The sequence below is a fragment of the Gavia stellata genome, chromosome 1 (assembly GCF_030936135.1).
Source record: "Gavia stellata isolate bGavSte3 chromosome 1, bGavSte3.hap2, whole genome shotgun sequence".
NCBI classification, from domain to species: domain Eukaryota; kingdom Metazoa; phylum Chordata; class Aves; order Gaviiformes; family Gaviidae; genus Gavia; species Gavia stellata.
The window spans coordinates 455,985-472,369 of record NC_082594.1 but is presented as its reverse complement, the minus strand read 5'-3'; the positions used below and the strand labels follow the sequence as shown (position 1 = coordinate 472,369).

The following is a 16,385-nucleotide window of genomic DNA, read 5'->3' as shown; positions in this document are numbered from 1 at the left end:
CAGGGATGCTGTTCCTTTGAAAGGAAAGCACGGAGAAATGGTCTGGACCAAAGAAGCAGAGTGTGTGCATGTGAAATAAATAACCAGGTTTCCTACCTTTTTTAGACTCAGCCCAACATCACTGCTGATCAGATTTCCTGCTAGATGTTTCCTCAGACTAAATTGAAACACTAATGAAAAAGGAGAAATTAGTGGGGAACCATAGACCAGAATTCAGGCTGCTGCAACCTGGTCTTATCCCATTACCATCAGAGGTTTATCGATCGGTTTGGTTGGACCTACATGCTGATGAGATGCATGTTTTCTGCTTGGACTCTGCTATGTCCAGCTCCCCATTGAGTGCATATTTCTATATCTTGTATCTCAAATTTTTCAGAAAATATCAAACATTTTCCTAGGTATAAGCTGAGAAAAACATATTGTGTTGGAATAAATGCAGGAATCAGAATCCTTTGACCTCTTCAGTGCAAGCTAGATAAACATAATCAATCCTTTAATTATTACTGGTCTTTCCTACTGCCAAGAGTCAGCACTGATCCCTTTGCACCACTGAATTTTTGCTGATTTGTAATAGTTGGACATCTGCCCCCAAATGAGATCTTTTTCAGGAAAACAAAACCAAAACCAGAAGTTTTAATAAATGGGGTGAATTATTATAAAAAGGTTTGTGGCTCAAGGTTTTGTATCTTCCCAAGAGCCACATGCAAGACCACGCAGGTGAGCTCATCTCTCCCTGCGCGATGGGAGCACCGATGTTTGTCGTCCCCTGCTCTGCATCCCACGTAGCTCCCGATGCTGAGCAGGGGTTGAGCTGCCCCTTCAGACCCTTCCCTCCCACCTGTGGCTGGCAGGATCTCCCTTCTCCAGAGACCTGACTCTTCTCGTTAAACCTGGAGGCTCTTGATATCCCTATGATTGTTCCATCTCTGTCAGACTTGGTGGAAAATAACTGGAAAATGAAGAGCATAGGTGGGAGCTGACAGACAGACAGACACAGACACATACACCTTGCTTTCTTTGATTTACACAGGAAGGTGAATCAGATGTAAAAAAATATGAAAACTGGAAGAAAGGGGAAGTTGATAGGGATTAGTATGAATACTAATGTAGGAAGTGTGGGAAATTCATACAGGGTTTTTTTTTTCACACAGCAAAACCCATAACCAAGAGAAAGAAGGACTCTAAGAGAGAGGTTTTCTAAGCAATAACTGCAAAAAGAGAATTAAGAAATTACTTGGTCACTATATGGACAGTGAAACTGTCAGTCAGGGTAGAAATGCTCAGGAAATGTTTGCCTTGAGGAAAAAGCCAGATGCTAAAGGTTTACCGTATGCAAATGATGGAATATTTTCCCTCTAGGAGTCTCAAAAGAAGGCGTTAAAACAATAAGCACAGGAAGTTTCAGAGATCTGCAGATGATTGGCATTGAAGAGTTTTAAAAGACGCTGCCCAGGGACAAGGATTGCTCACACACAACTGAGTGCAGGCTCGTGTCAGAAAGCACACTTGCTTTCCTGCTCAGCAGGTCCCCTTGGTCCCTGTTGGTTTCTGATTTGATTGCAATATTGCCGAGCAGAGACATTGTCCAACAGGCAAAACAAGGCAAAAAAGGCAAAAAACCCATATAAATTCCTCCCATTTGTGGGGCAGGAGCTGAGGCAGAGAATTACGGAGAATTACGTCATGTCTGCAGGTGATGGAGAGCTTCTGAGGAAAGAGGGCAGCTCTGGCAATTTTCTGGAGGTGCTGCAGCCCGGGGCTGGGTAGGTGGAAAGGAGAAGGTGGAGCAGCAGGTCACAGGGCCAGGAGAAGCAGCTGGAGCAGAGTGTGTTGGGAAGGGAAGGTGGGAAGCCCACACTTGGGACTAGTAAGCATCCCTGGGCAGCCCGGATTTCCTAGAGACATTTTTGAAGTTCTGCTGGGATGGGGAAGGGCTGGGGCGAGACCCCACTTCGGACTGGAAGTCTCTCCCACTTGTGGACCAGAAAATCCTTTGTTTCACCATCCCCAACAGAAGCAGATACAAGAAACTCCCCAGTCACCATCGGCATGGTGATGAGAAATCTCGTGGACCTAGGACAAGCAGGATTGGTCACGTAAGGCAGGGCTGTATGATGAGTAGGGCTAGATCACAGCAGGGAACTTGGGGTGATAAAACAACTCCCTGAAATTCATAGATACATAAGGATCAGCCAGAGACCTCTGTGTGTTAATCCAGCTCTGCCTTCAGCATCCAACGTGAAATGAATGAAAGTGCCCCTGAGCAACCAGAGCCCGAGGAATTCCTCTTTCCCTTGAAGGCATGCAATTAGTAGACCGCTAATGCTCTTCCAGGATGTATCTTGACCTTGTATATGTCTTGTCCTTGCTACTATTTCTGTCCCACAAAGTTGTGCATCAGCTCATCCTTTCAGGGTCTTGAGGAGAAAAACAGCGTGAAGTATGGTTCAGCCTTCCCATGGCACATGCCAGGAGATGGCAGACGCAGAGCCTTTGCTCAGAAAGGTGTCTGGAGGCAAAACTTGATGAGCTCACACCAGCATAATGGGTGTAAAATGCTGGTGGAATGGGACATTTGAGTGCCAGGCAGCAAAATTAACTCCCCTCTGCTCCAAACCCTGTTTGGTTTTTTGTTCACATGAAAATAGAAATACATGATAAATTCATGGATTAATCATGCATGCATTACTAAGGGAGGAAGATCCCCAGTTCTCTGTGGGCTGACAGCCCATCCTGTGCACAGGCAGCAGGGTTTGGCATGCCCTGGAAACACCGGGCTCATGGTGCAGTTATATACCTTTACTTCTGTGCATGAAACCCCGGGTAGACCTATGGCAAACCCATCCTTGTGGTGGGTCTCACAGCTTATCGAGTCTGTCTGAGATGATTCATCCAGCAGAAATGCCACCTCGAGGACTTCCCTTGTCAGCTCCTCTGCAGACGCACAGAGCTGGCTCTTAAAACTGCCTATCTCATGATAGCCTACATTTGCTTTTGCTGGTTAGTCTTTAACTCTCCTTTGTACCCACTGAGAATAACCATTCTTACTGATAACGCCTTTCTGACCCTTGTGATGGCTGTGTTCCCTAATTAACTGATACAAATTGCTGGTACTCCTAGCATAATATTGGTAGATATATCCAGTACTCTGCTGCAGCATTTTAAACTTTATTGAAGTATTTATTCCTTCTTTTTTTTTTACGAAAGCAAGCAGACAGAACATCATTCTCCATTAGACATTATTGTAAGAGGAAAATCAGTAGAGGAAATTATGTTTGGTTAAAATATTTATGCAGTTACAACACTCAGAGTTATATGCATTTCTTCTAATTAATAACATCTTACGTGTGCAATGCAAGAAGCCGCATCTGACCATGAAAATGGCACACCTTTCAACTGGAATTTTATTGCCCGAGTCTTAGCAGTTATTCAAGTTGTCACCAGGTGATGAGTTTGCCCTTAAAATTTTAACCTAATTCTCATTACCTTTCCGAACTGTGTGACTCCACTGCCACCTGCAAGGCTTTACCCACCCACCTGTGCAATCACCGTCAGACCCCTCAGCTCCGATGCAGCTCACACCATGACTGTAGAGTCACATCTGGCTTCTTGCAGCTTTCTGGTGGTCCAGGTACAGATCTGTTTGGTTTTCACACTGTACACAATCAGGTTCATCATGGTGGGACCAGCAAGCAGATGTTGGCCATGTGGATGCGAACAGTGGAGAACCATTTTTTCCCGAACTTGTGAATCATGTACAATCTGATCACTGCGACGTCAAAGATTAGGACAGCACAGATATGGGAGGTGCAGATGTTCAAGGCCCTGGACCACTCCTCCTTGGATGCAATACTCAAGACAGTCTTAAGGATCATGATGTACGACAGAACAAGTAACAGTGAGTCTAACGCCATTGAGAAAAGAGCAAACAGTTAAGCCATAAATGCTGCTGTCTCATAAATGTCAAATAAATGTGACTGAGCCACACTGATGATATCCTGATGTAGACAAGAAAGAGTGCAAGAGATCATTTACCCAGCGATATTGCAGCATCTTCAGGAGAAAGGAGGCCGGGAACACCAGATGGATGGTCAAGCCCATTCCAGTCTTGGTGCCATGGAGTTTGTCAGGAGGGATGCATGCCTCAGGGGTTGCAGATCGTGACAGAGAGGTCAAAAGTCACAGCCATGAGCAGAGCAGATTTGATGGTGGAGGAGGTGTGGGTGAAATACTTCTAGTTGAGGTATGCGTCAAAGTGGACGGCTTGGTAATAAAACCCACGCAGCCCGGGTTCCAGCATCTCCAGTCTGTCACTGTCTGCTGTACTTGGAGACCCAAACTGGACCCAGTGCCCAGACATGGTCTCACCAGTGCTGAACTGTTGGGGAACCGCTGCCCTGCACAGCCTGCGTGCCCCAGCACCCCCAAAGACCCACCACCGGCCACCTTCACTGCAAGGTCTCCTGGTGATGTTGGGGTAACTTGCACCCATCAGGACCCCAGGCTCTTTTCCACAGATCTCCTTTCTGGCCAGACAGTCCTCATGCAGAATAAAAACACCAATTATAATGAAATTTAAAACAAAATCTGTGAGACAAATCTATTCAGACCCAAGGCCATCTGTGGCAACAGCACACTACGTCCTCAAGCACCTGGTTTTGTTTGTGCTAATTATCGTTAATAATAACTGACTGTTACAACTCAGCTGTATATTCGAACTCTGGGGGATTTACTTTCTAAGCAACCTCACATTTCATAATCCTTGAAACATTCTGATTTCAGTGAGAGTATCAACCCACAACCATTTCTATTTACAGTCCTACTGTCTCAGCCATCCCAAATAGCTTTGACGCCCACTTACAGCCTCCTCTTCAGGCGCTGTGATCCACATAAGTCACAGCTAGCAACCCTCTCATGGAAATGCCTCACCCACCTCAGTTGGGAGTCCCTCTGTTACATATAGTAAAGCGATTTTTTTTTCTTTTCTGGAATTTCCCATGGAATGAAAAAAAAGTCTCCTGCCAGGCTTGATTGTCAATCAGTTTTGAAAGCCTTTTTGTCAGAAGTGTGATATCCATCCTTCCCAGAGAGACAGACACGCAGATAACCATTCATAAAACACCTAGCATTTCCAGTAGCACTCACAAAATTAATACAGCCGGCTGCTGTATTTTTCACCAAATCATACAGTTCACATCTGAAGTGGGGTTGAAATCTAAATACTTAGAGTTCAGTTTATCTTATAATCCATGAGAAAGTAAAAACGGAAAAGCTGAGGAAATGAGTCAGTAATCAGATCACATCTCTCGTAGAGCGATCGCGCACGTCTCACAGGTGAAGTTGCTCTGGATGCATCCCAGCGCGACGTCCCTCCTCACAACACAGAAAGAGCTTCTGCTTCTGCTCTTTCCTCCCTCCCTCCCCATGGCATCTGAACAGCAGCAAAGAGGTGAAATTTCTTTCTTTAGTAATACTTGAGGCTGAGATGAGATCAGTCATCAACCTCAGTATATTACTGTGAAATAGAAACGGTACTGTTGCCTTTAACAGAGTTTCTCCAGATTCACGCTAGCTTCACTGAACAGTATCACGGTCTAAATGTGAATAAGGGAGGACAGGCTATGCCTGTCACTTCAGGTCCCACCATGCTCAAATGACAGAGCACGCTCCAAACTCTTCAAGTAATTGGGAAAAGTTTCAAGAGCAAGATATTAGTTAGCTTTCTGTTGATGACTAAGAGCAAAGTGAAGAATCTGGAAGATAAAACACATCAATAGAGTGAATTTTAAGCAAAAATCTGGAGAGATGGCTGCCTAGACAGATGTTTTCTTACACAAATAACGGAGTGCCTGCTGTGGCCAATGCAGCAGAATCAAAGCCTTCTGCTTGTCGTGATCTTGGTGTTGTCACTAATGGGTGATGTAGGCCACTTAAAGAATCACCATCAAAGCTATTAGCAAAAGTGGTTTTAATATGATGTTGTAAAAGTGCGACTTAACAAAGTTCGATGGCAAGGTTCACTCTCTTACTGCATGGAAGAAACATACAAAGGAGAACTGAGTTACACTCGAGTTAGAATGATTCGCAGAGAGACCCGAGATGCGAAGTGAGGAAGACCCTCCCTTTGAGTCACAAGGTTCAGAGTGGACCCCCTTGCTTTCTAAACTCCTTCTCAGAGAGGAGACTAGGTGCATCTGTGTCCAAACCTAGTCTCAGACTTGGTCAACCGTTTATGTCTAAAGGATTATATATGCAAAGTTTATGTAATGTTTCATTAGCATCAACTCAGCATGCAATCAAAGTTACCAAGGCAAAATCAAAGTTACCATACTACAAGGTTTTGCACAATATCGGTCACTTACCAAAGATCTGCCATTGATGAAAGGTCTCTCTGCCTCGAGGAGCAACCTTGAGGGCGTCCCAGCTCAAGGGGAGATCGCCGCCATGCAGCCACACTGCCTAGCAGGGAGAGCTCAAAGAAGGCTCACTTAGGCTGTCATATTTATGGGGTAAAGTGGTTGGCTCGTAGTCAAATTACATGTGATGGGGAAGGGATGCATGAGACTCCTTGTACCCACAACTTTCTTTGTTCCTTGATAAACGAGTCTTGGAAAAGCCACCTGCTATTCATGTGTTAATGGCATGACGGGTGTTCCAAGCTCATATGCATCGATGCTCACTGTGTCACCTGCTCCTTTGTGGGTTTTCGGAGAACAGATTGAAACTAGAGGAGTTCACAGCCTGGCTACAGCTCAGGCCTTTACCTCCTCTGGAGCCCGCACCAAACCACCACCACTCTGGTCAAGGGGTCAAGCGCACCCGTCACAGGCGTAGCACTAAAAATCCCTTAAATGCGTTTTATATGAGAGGTGTATGGACTCCTGAGGAAGGATTTATCACATAGCATGCCAGTCTCTGTAGTGATTTACTCAGCTGGGAGTCTCAGCTGATATTTATTGCTTTAAATTGCGGATCACCTTTAACATTGCACAAGCAGTGAAACACTCCCTGTGTTCATTCAGTCTGGAACAGTCTTTGCCTGTTTCAACTTCTGTGCTTAATTTCTTTTAATCTCGTTGATTGCGAAAGACAGAAATGGATGAACCCACTTTACAACAGACTGTCAGTGGTTCACAAGTACCCTCCAGCTGAAGGGGGGCTGTGGCAAGGCACACCAGGCACTGGCCCTCTTTAAACAGAAAAGCAAACATTGTTATACACTTACGCATCTTCCCGATACAAACCTCCCATGTTAACGGTTTCAATAACACTAATAAATCCAAGGAGTGCAGACTTCAGATCTTCCAAGCCTTTTATATACATATATGTAAACGCAGTAGTCGGATCACCAGATAAAATTCTGTCCTTTATGGTATTTACAGGTACAGCCCTTCTGCTGGACCCTGAATCACCACCGCAGGGGCCAGGTTCCTCTTTTAGGCTCACAGCAGGCAAAGCGCTCCTACCTGCACATCAGGAGGATGCTTTGCTGCATGCACGATCTCTCCCCCACCATGTCCCCTCCATCCCCTGGGGTGGGTGTCTGCCAGCCTCCCTCCTCCTGTCTTTTGGGGAAACCAGCAATGTGCAGCAGGTAGACAAATGCTGGGGTCTCTGCACGTTGGCTTCCCACGTTAAGATCAAAGCAATCTTTAAATCTAAATACAGGTTGAGAAGAAGAACGCTGAGATGAGCGGCTGGGTCTGTTGCTCCCTTCCTGCCTGTGGTGGGCTGTCAGCATTCTGTGGGCTGTACACCTCACCCCAGAGAGGCCCCCGAGCTGGTCCCACAACCTGTCCTGCCCTCCCAAGGTGCAGAAGGCAGCTGGACCCCATCATGGCACACAGCATTAACTGCCAAAGTGACCCGCAGTGACGGAGATGGGACAGAGTACAGCTTAAGTTGCCTAAATGGGAGAGGGACAGACAGAGCTGCAGGCTGTGGCCAGGAAGGACCCAGATGTTGCATATCCAGCTGCCAGGCTTGGGACACTTGCTGCAACATCTGTACAGGGATTTGCACAGCTGTCCCACGGACCAGCAGATGTCTGGTGTGGGAGGTTGGATCAGCCATGAGGGTTCTGGTCCCCCAGCTCCTCTGCTGGAGGAGCCCCCCACGCTGCGGTGGCACTGGAAGGAGGCAGAGGGTCTCGCAAGGGAGCTGCTGGTCTCATCATGCTCCTCAACCTCCTGCTCTGCCAGCGTGGACTCACCTCTGCCATGCCATGCTGATAGCTCGCGCGGGGAGCAGCACCAGCCTGACCGCAGCCATCCCCCGTGTCTGCCTGTCTGTCTTTTTGTAGGCTGCACTGAAAAGAGCAGAGGTGGAGAACTCACTGCTGTGCGTTTCCCCAGGGACGTGGATGGGTCTTGCACCACAGGAGGCTCCCCCAGGTCCTGCTCATCCCTCTGTCCTTTGCTGATGTTCAGGGGCAATGAGGCGGGTGGACATGCTCCTTTTTGTGCATGTTGGGGTGTGGCAGAACCTGTCCAGGGAGGGAGGAACGTTTCTGCCATTGCATTTCAGCAGGTAATCACCTTGTGTTCAAAGCAAATGGAAAACCTCCAGCTGCAGCGGTTGAGAGGCAGGGATATCTACTGCCATGTTTCTGTGCGTGGCACCACGGCCATGCCAGTGCCTGCAAACCCAGTGTGTTCAGGGTGGAGAAGGAGCCCGGTCACGCCTGAGTTACAGACACCAAAGGGGCTGCACGGTCACGTCCCGCTGCGTGCACAGCTCCCTGGGACGCCATCCTGAGCCAGGCTTCTGGGGTGGGTGGCTGCTGATTTAGGTAGCTGCTGCACTGAATATTTTTCCTACAGCTCCTGCCTTGGGAATGGTTACTAAAGACATAGCATCCCTCCTGCACTGGCAATGTACATCCATCCCCGAGGCTATGAACCCGGTACTGGTCTCTATCAACAGCCCCTTGTACCGTCAAGGATGAACAGAAAAACTTTACTGGGTTGGAGCTGGGACCACTGGGAGGACATGGTGTGGCACCCTGGAGGGCTCCTTGGCTGGCTCCTGGGATGTGGCCGGGGGCCACAGGGCAGCTGTGTCCTCCGGAGCCTCTCACACATGTGCACCAGGGTCTGGAGGATGGGGAGCCCAGCAGCTGCTCAGAGCTTCCTGGGAGCGGTGGTGGCACACATCTGCCCCGCAGCCCCAAAGGCAGCCGTCCTGAACAAACGTGGGAAAGCAGAGGAAACCTCACCTTATCTCAAAGCTGGATTTCAAGGCAACCAGCAAAACACCATAAAAAATGCAAACTCCTGATTGCACTGGATGCTAAAAACGGGCACTAAACAGAAATGTGAGATGTGTGCCATAAATCTCAGAGCCGTTCTTCTTAAGCTATATTTAGCTGTGAAGATTGCTACCTTTCAGACTGGAAGAACAGCTTGTGAGTTTGAAAGATTTTTATAGTTTTCCTGACTGTAAGTTCATCTAATAAAAGGCAGCACCTCTCACCACAAACTATATTTGTCTGACTTATTTGCAGCTACATGCTTACAGTAGCTGCGTATTTATAATGATATTTTTACAGCTACAACAAACACTGCCTCTGCTAGCTCTGCCCTCGGAGTTTCTGCAGTCCGACCGGTGTAGCCGCCAGCCGTCCTGCCCGTAGTTTCCCGAAGGCTCCAGAGTCTTTCTGGGGGACTTGTGTCCAGCAGTTTGCTTTGCACTTGCTGGTGCAGGATGCTTTGGTTGTCCTCAAGGATAAAGCATGTTGACTGATGCTCAGGAAGGAGTCATATGTGTTTCATGTTCATTTTGGTTAGGGACTATTAGGGAGGGAAGGGACGCGCATCTTTTGTTTCCCAGTTTCTTCCTAGCTTGGGATGTGTGGCCTTCTTGTGAAACAGGACTGGAGACCTGAGAAGAAGTGTAAACAGACCTGGTGGACATGAGGTTTGAAATCTTGCTTTCAATTCTGCCCTGAGATGCAGAGAATTAATTTTGCTTTAAAATGCTGTGCTGAAAAATGCTATTAATCAGTATGCAGGCTTTCCTTGGGACATATGCTTTCTAAAATGGCTAGAAATGTCTAACATAATGAGTTAGAACTATTAAAAAATAAAAAAAGCATTAGTGGAAAAAGGCAGTATGACTAAAGGATAAGACTTGGTTATTATCCTTGATGGCAATCAGGGTACATGTGATGGTGAAAGCATTTCCAGCAGGCAGTGATGCTTTGCCACTTATGATTTTACCTGAGTGAATAATTTTTCAATAAAGCGTAATGAAAAATCCATGCATTATTCAAAATGTTGTACTGCCATTTCAGTGTGGTTTTAATAAGTGAACGAAGTAGTGAACAAAGTACAGAGATCGGGTGTTTCTCCTTCTCAGACGTGACCTAGGGCGTACAGCACCATGCAGCAATGATGCATTGACCTTCTCCTCCACGCTCTTGGCCCATCCAGGGACGATGGTCTCTGTCTCTGGTCTGTACCAAAGAACACATTCTGGGAAAACGGGGACCCTCCGAGTCCCAGCAGGATATCAAAGCTGGACAGGATGTTCCTTGTCCTGGTGGGACTACAGCTATTTCAAGGAAAGAAAAAATACCAATCTGTATCTGCAGGCATGAGTTAACTCCCCATCGAGTTCCCACCAGCTGGGCAAGGGAGCGACAAAGGTGGTCATTGATTCAGGGAGTGCACAAGAAAATCAAGGCAGCCTTAAATCTGAAATTCTCTCCAGAATGAGCTGCAAGATGCAGGGGTGATACAGAAAGTGCTTTACGCAGCCCTGAACCACCATCACCGTGGGATGGGCAGAATGGAGAATTAGGGCAAGCCACTCCCAGGATCATTGTCCAACACACGAGTTTCCCTTGTGCTTTGAGGCTTTGTGTATTAAACAGAGCAGGTCTGCTAATTTTTTACACTGAAGGGCTGGTGCGCATTTGCTTGTGAGATGACATTTTAATGTCGCCTGTTGGCAAATCCAAAATGGCTTTAGGATTTACCTTTCAAGGTAAAACAAGGTGTGGTTTTTAACTGTGACTATAACTCACTGCTGGAACAAGTGACCACAGATGGTGGTGAACTCTGTCCCTGAAGGTGTTTCATCCAGGCTCTTCCTAAAAGCTCTCCATGCCACAAAATAGTTTGTGTGGAGCGCAGAGACTTTGGGGGAAACGTTAGAGTTGAGGTAACAGATGACGTCAGACCCATCATCTCAGCTGGCTTTAAAAGCTGTGTCCTGCACGTCAGAAAGAAAAAGCATGTCTAATACAGAGGAAAAGGAACAGAAAGAGGGGAAGTTGCTGAAAAACGCCTGCCCTGGGAACCCTCTCAGCCCTTTCACTCACACAGCTTTCCTGAGCTTGGAGAAATCACTCTTTTGAAGCTCAAAGGGGTTGCATTATTGGTAGGAAAAGTTTCCTGACTGAATTTTAGAGATATGGATAGTGTTTTGCAGCTGGCTGCACACAAGCTACAGAGTGTGTCTGCTGCAGCTATGAAACACATATGATGATAAATATAGTTGTCTCTTTTACCCAGCAATTCAATATTTCTACAAGCCCTTTGTCATGATTTAACCCCGGCGGGCAGCTCAGCCCCACACAGCCGCTCACTCACCCCACCCCAGTGGGATGGGGGAGAGAACTGGAAGCGGAAAAGTGTGAAAACTCGTTGGTTGAGATAAAGACAGTTTAATAGGTAAATTAAACGTATCCTCCTTCTTCCCCCATCTTTTATTGCTGAGCACATCATATGGTACAGAATATCCCTTTGGTCATTCGGGGTCAGCTGTCCCGGCTGTGCCCCCTCCCAGCTCCCTGTGCACCCCAAGGCCACTCGCTGGTGGGGCAGGGTGAGAAGCAAAAAAGGCCTTGAGGTCGTGCAAGCAGTGCTCAGCAATAACTAAAACATCCCTGTGTTATCAACACTGTTTTCATCACAAGTCCAAAACATAGCCCCATACAAGCTGCTATGAAGAAAATTAATTCTATCCCAGCCAAAACCAGTACACCCTTCTTATTTCTGTCTATGTAAACACAGTTCCACAGGTAGACGCTGTTCTGGCATGCAGTATTTTGCCAGAAATACCATTATCAATGGGATAAGTGCTTGGGTCCCTCCTGTAAAACGAGCAGTAACACAAAATGTCCTATCACCTTGTTGTCCTTCGAACATCCACCCTTCTCCTGCCCCATTCTTTGTCTGTCGCTCCCTCCTCGACTGCCGCAGTCTTCCGCTGAGATGCCTCAATGACCATTCTCAATGTTCTCCACAACACTCTCAATGTTGTCTTCACCCCTTTCTCAACCACCTCAGCTTTTTGCTCCCTGTTTTTCCCATCACTAATCTCTCCAAAGAGATTCCTACTTACCAGCCCAAGCCTGAGAAGAGCTCTTTCTTACCCTAAGTATATGCTGTTAATTCAGGACATGTCACATACTATGAGCAGAAACCTTTCCTTTTGGTGTGTCCAGTTCCTTTGCTTGCCAGTGCTCTCAGGAGTTTCCAACACTTGTTTCTCTTTCCAGCCCTCTCAGTAGGCTAAAGAATTAAGAACTGTATTTTCCCAAGTGACAGAGCTGTCTTCGAACCACAGACATTAAATAATTATTTCATTCATGGGATAACACTTGGCTGATCCATACAAATTAAGATATAGACATACCATCAAAGTGGCACACAAGTCCAGCACTGATATTTATTTATCTGAAATTTTGCAGTTGAAAGTGTAATAGTTTTTGTTGTTGTTATTTAACATTTTTGTTGTTATTTAGCATCTCAGTCATGTAGCCCAGGAAAAGAAGCAATTGGTAGCAGTAGTATTTAGTATCTGTACCTTTGCTATACATTGAAGCACAGATCAGATACTTTAATATAATACTAGAGGTGTAGAATGAAAAGACAATCCCCGCTGCCAAGAGCTTCAAATCTAAGGACAGGAAAGGAGAAAGAAATGAGGGGACAAAAAGAACAATAAACAGCATGGGTCATCATGAGAGGCTGCAGGAGCTGTACGTGTCACTGTAGGATACCAGGCAAACAAGAGGATATACTGCAAATGATGGATTTCATGAACAGAATCAGCTGGAAAACAGAGGAGGTTGAGATTATTTAAATTTCCATTTTCATGTTGTTCCTCTTATCAAAATCATCTGGAACAGATGAAACTTATATGCAGTAAAACAGCAAGACAAATATCAAATAATGATCCTTGACTATTGTACTGTCACTGAAACTGGCTTGTGACTGATTGTGCAGCCTTTAGATGGAACAGAGCATTATTCAGGTGCTCAGAGTGAAAAACATATGAAGGAGTCAAAGGACAGGGATAACTACAAGAAACCATGGGCTATAAAATGCTCTAACAGTCAGCTAAAATCTGGTGACCTGAGAAAACTCCTGGCTGCTCCTCATCAGGGGCAAGGGGACAGACCCAAGTGGCAGCTGTGACCCACTCCACACGATGCGATTTCTGATTAGTTGGTTTTAACGTCTGGATATCAATAATAACTGTTAATACCTTCATTGAGCAGATGCCCCCCATGACGCAAAGCAAATGTACTTTCCAAATGATGAACTGACATCCGCATCATTGTGTTAAGTGAGTGTTTCGCAGAGCAGTGATGTCTGCCAGGGACATCTCTCAGGTCCCACAGTGTCATGGGGAGAAGCTCCTTCTTGGCCTAAGGACCCTGAGGATGCCCCTGAGATCTGTTTAGTTGTTATGCTGTGGATGATGGGACTCAGCACGGGAGGAACAAGCAGGTGGACGTTGGCCGTGACGACATGAACAAGAGGGGAAGCATGCTTGCCATACTGGTGAACCATGGACAAACCAACCAGGGGGATGTACAGGATGAGGACTGCCAGGATACGGGACAGGCAGTTGTTCAAAGCTTGAGATGCTACCTCTGGGATGCGATGCTCAGAATGGCCCTAGCAATATATGGCATGAAAATGAGGATGAGGTCAAAAGTCAGAAAGAGAACAGCTACAGCAAGCCATCGCAGTTACTGAACGTGATGTCTGCACACCTGCTTGAGCAGACAGCAGGTGAAGGCAGCACGCCTAAGAGACATCTGCGCAGAGCAGCCAGCCCAATCCTGCCTACTCTGGCACGGGTGAGGATGCGGGAGTATCTCAGTGGGTAGCAGATGGCCACAGGGTGATCAAAGGCCATGGCCAGAAGCACCGAGGACTCCATAAAGGAGAAGGAAAGAATGAAGTGACCCTGAGCAAAACAGGCTCCGAAACTGATTTCCTTGTAGTTCACCCAGAAAACACTCATCACAGCTGGTGTTGTAGAGAGGGACAAATCCAAATGGGTGATGGCTGGCACGGAGAGGAAACAGTACATGAGCTCATGGAGGCTCAGATCAGTCCTGATGACAGAGAGGATCGTGCAGTCCCCCACAAGTGATGCAATGGAAATGCAAGTGAAAGGGATGGAGAGCCAGACATGGGCAGCCTCCAGCCCCGGGACATCTGTCAGGGTGAACAGTATGAGAGGAATAGAATCATAGACTCATACAACCATTTAGGTCAGAAAAGACCTTTAAGATCATCAAGTCTAACTGTAAACTAACCCTGCTAAGTCCACCACTAAACCATGTCCCTAAAATGAGAGGCATTGGTTCTGCTGCAACATGACACGATGAGCTGAAGCACAAAAAGTCAAGGTAAACCTGTAATCGTGAACCAAAGAAAAAACACGTACTAGAAATGATCCAATATCATAAATCTGCCAAATCTAAGCAAACAGATTTATGTTATACACTCTGGCTCTCTCTGAGTGCTGCAGTACAAACTCTTATTTAAATGAGAGCTTGATGATACAGAAACATACCATTAAAGATTTGAACATTGCACTTTGCTATGGCAAGAATAAATACTGCATACCTGTAAGCCTGATAATGTCTTCATTTACCTGTTACTGTGATAAGTATCAACATGCAATGCTACTGTTATTATAAACATCTTTAAGGAAAAGGGAGGAAAGTTTGCAGTTTTTTCCCAGATAAATAGCTACTAATCAAACATACTGGGTGAAGCAAAGACATTTGTGCCAACTTCACACACACCCGTGGCATTTCAGGGCTTCTGCTATATGGCGTTGAGAGACCCTTGCATCATTGATACAGTTCTTCACTCCAGAAATAAGTAGGAGCCTCTCTTTACATGATGACTTTGGCAGTGCTGCCAAGTTGTCTAGACTCTGCCTGGTCTGCTTCCAGTCCCGCTGATGGAGGAGATGTGGTTTCGTGCCAGCTGTGGCTCTGCTCTCCTCTCCTCCCTCTTCCCACACAACACACGCTCCGATGCCTTGGTTTCAGAGATCCCAGCTCAGCTGAGGAAGCACATGTCCAGGTGCCACTATATCACACACTCTCCGCTCACCTAAACGCAGCCAGGGAATATCATCCAAGTCTTCACACTGATTGCCCATGCTTTACAACAGACTCTTGGAGAAACAGCTGACAGGAGAGCTGAGCTGCTTTTGTAAATACACTCTGCATCCACACTGAGACACCACAGAAATTCTGCATGTTCATTTCACCCATGGAGAATTTCCTAAGTGCCTGGCAGATGCCCAAGATTTCTAGTCTGAATATCTTTTAAACACCAGTAAAGCCTAACAAGACATAGCAACATAAATTTGAATAATTCATACTAGACACCAGGTTCTGATTTTATGCTGAGCACGTGAAACTGACTTAAGAGACAGAGGATTTGCCGTTGTGGTTGGGAAGCAGGTTTCTGAAAACAGAGCACGCTTTGAGGTAGCGGGGGAGATAGGAGAAGTCTTAGCTGCTGAAGGCAGAAAGGTTTGGTAGCTCAATCAAAACCGGGAGCACATTTTTAGCCGTGATTTTGCATTATCCAGTGCCTGTTACCAATGTATTAATGCAGGGCGCCAGCCCTGGGTCTCTTACCTGAGTTAAAGTCTGAGCTCGCTCTCTCGGTGCCCGTGAAGTGCTGTGGAGCACAACAGGAGACTGCAAAGCAGGGCCAGGGTTTGCAGGTTGAACCTTTTGTTTCGCTTCCTGCTCAGCAGCTCCTGAGCAGCGCTCAGAAGGATTTAAAGGAAAAAACCCAAACTGAATGCTAATAGTGGTTAGGACTGGAAGCAACAACAGGGAACAGCCCTTATTCTGCTGCACGAACCTGACGTTCACTCAGATCTCATGCACTTCTGGTTCCTTCACCTCAAAAAGGGCAGAGGGAACCGGGCTGTCTCGCTTACCAGTGATCCTGGGTGCGTGGTGTGGCAGGGGCAGGCACTTCGGACTTCACCTCGCTGGTTTCTTCCCCATTCCCTCGGTTATTTACTTCCAAATAGAAACAGACTGTAACAGCAAGTGAAAATAGCACGCTAGCTATCGCACCCAGTCAGAGCAGAGTGAA

The 16,385-nt window shown here is 46.5% G+C and overlaps 1 protein-coding gene and 1 pseudogene across 1 annotated transcript; both read right to left on the bottom strand.

Annotated features, from left to right (window-relative positions):
• Positions 1-3,576: 3,576 nt before the first annotated feature.
• Positions 3,577-8,221, bottom strand: LOC132317846 (olfactory receptor 51L1-like; annotated as a pseudogene).
• Positions 8,222-13,577: 5,356 nt separating this feature from the next.
• Positions 13,578-15,426, bottom strand: LOC132317841 (olfactory receptor 51Q1-like). Its single transcript, XM_059822994.1, is given in 4 exon segments — positions 13,578-13,894; positions 13,897-13,972; positions 13,975-14,504; positions 15,378-15,426. Coding segments are annotated over 4 exon segments (972 nt in total).
• Between the last annotated feature and the right edge of the window lie 959 nt (positions 15,427-16,385).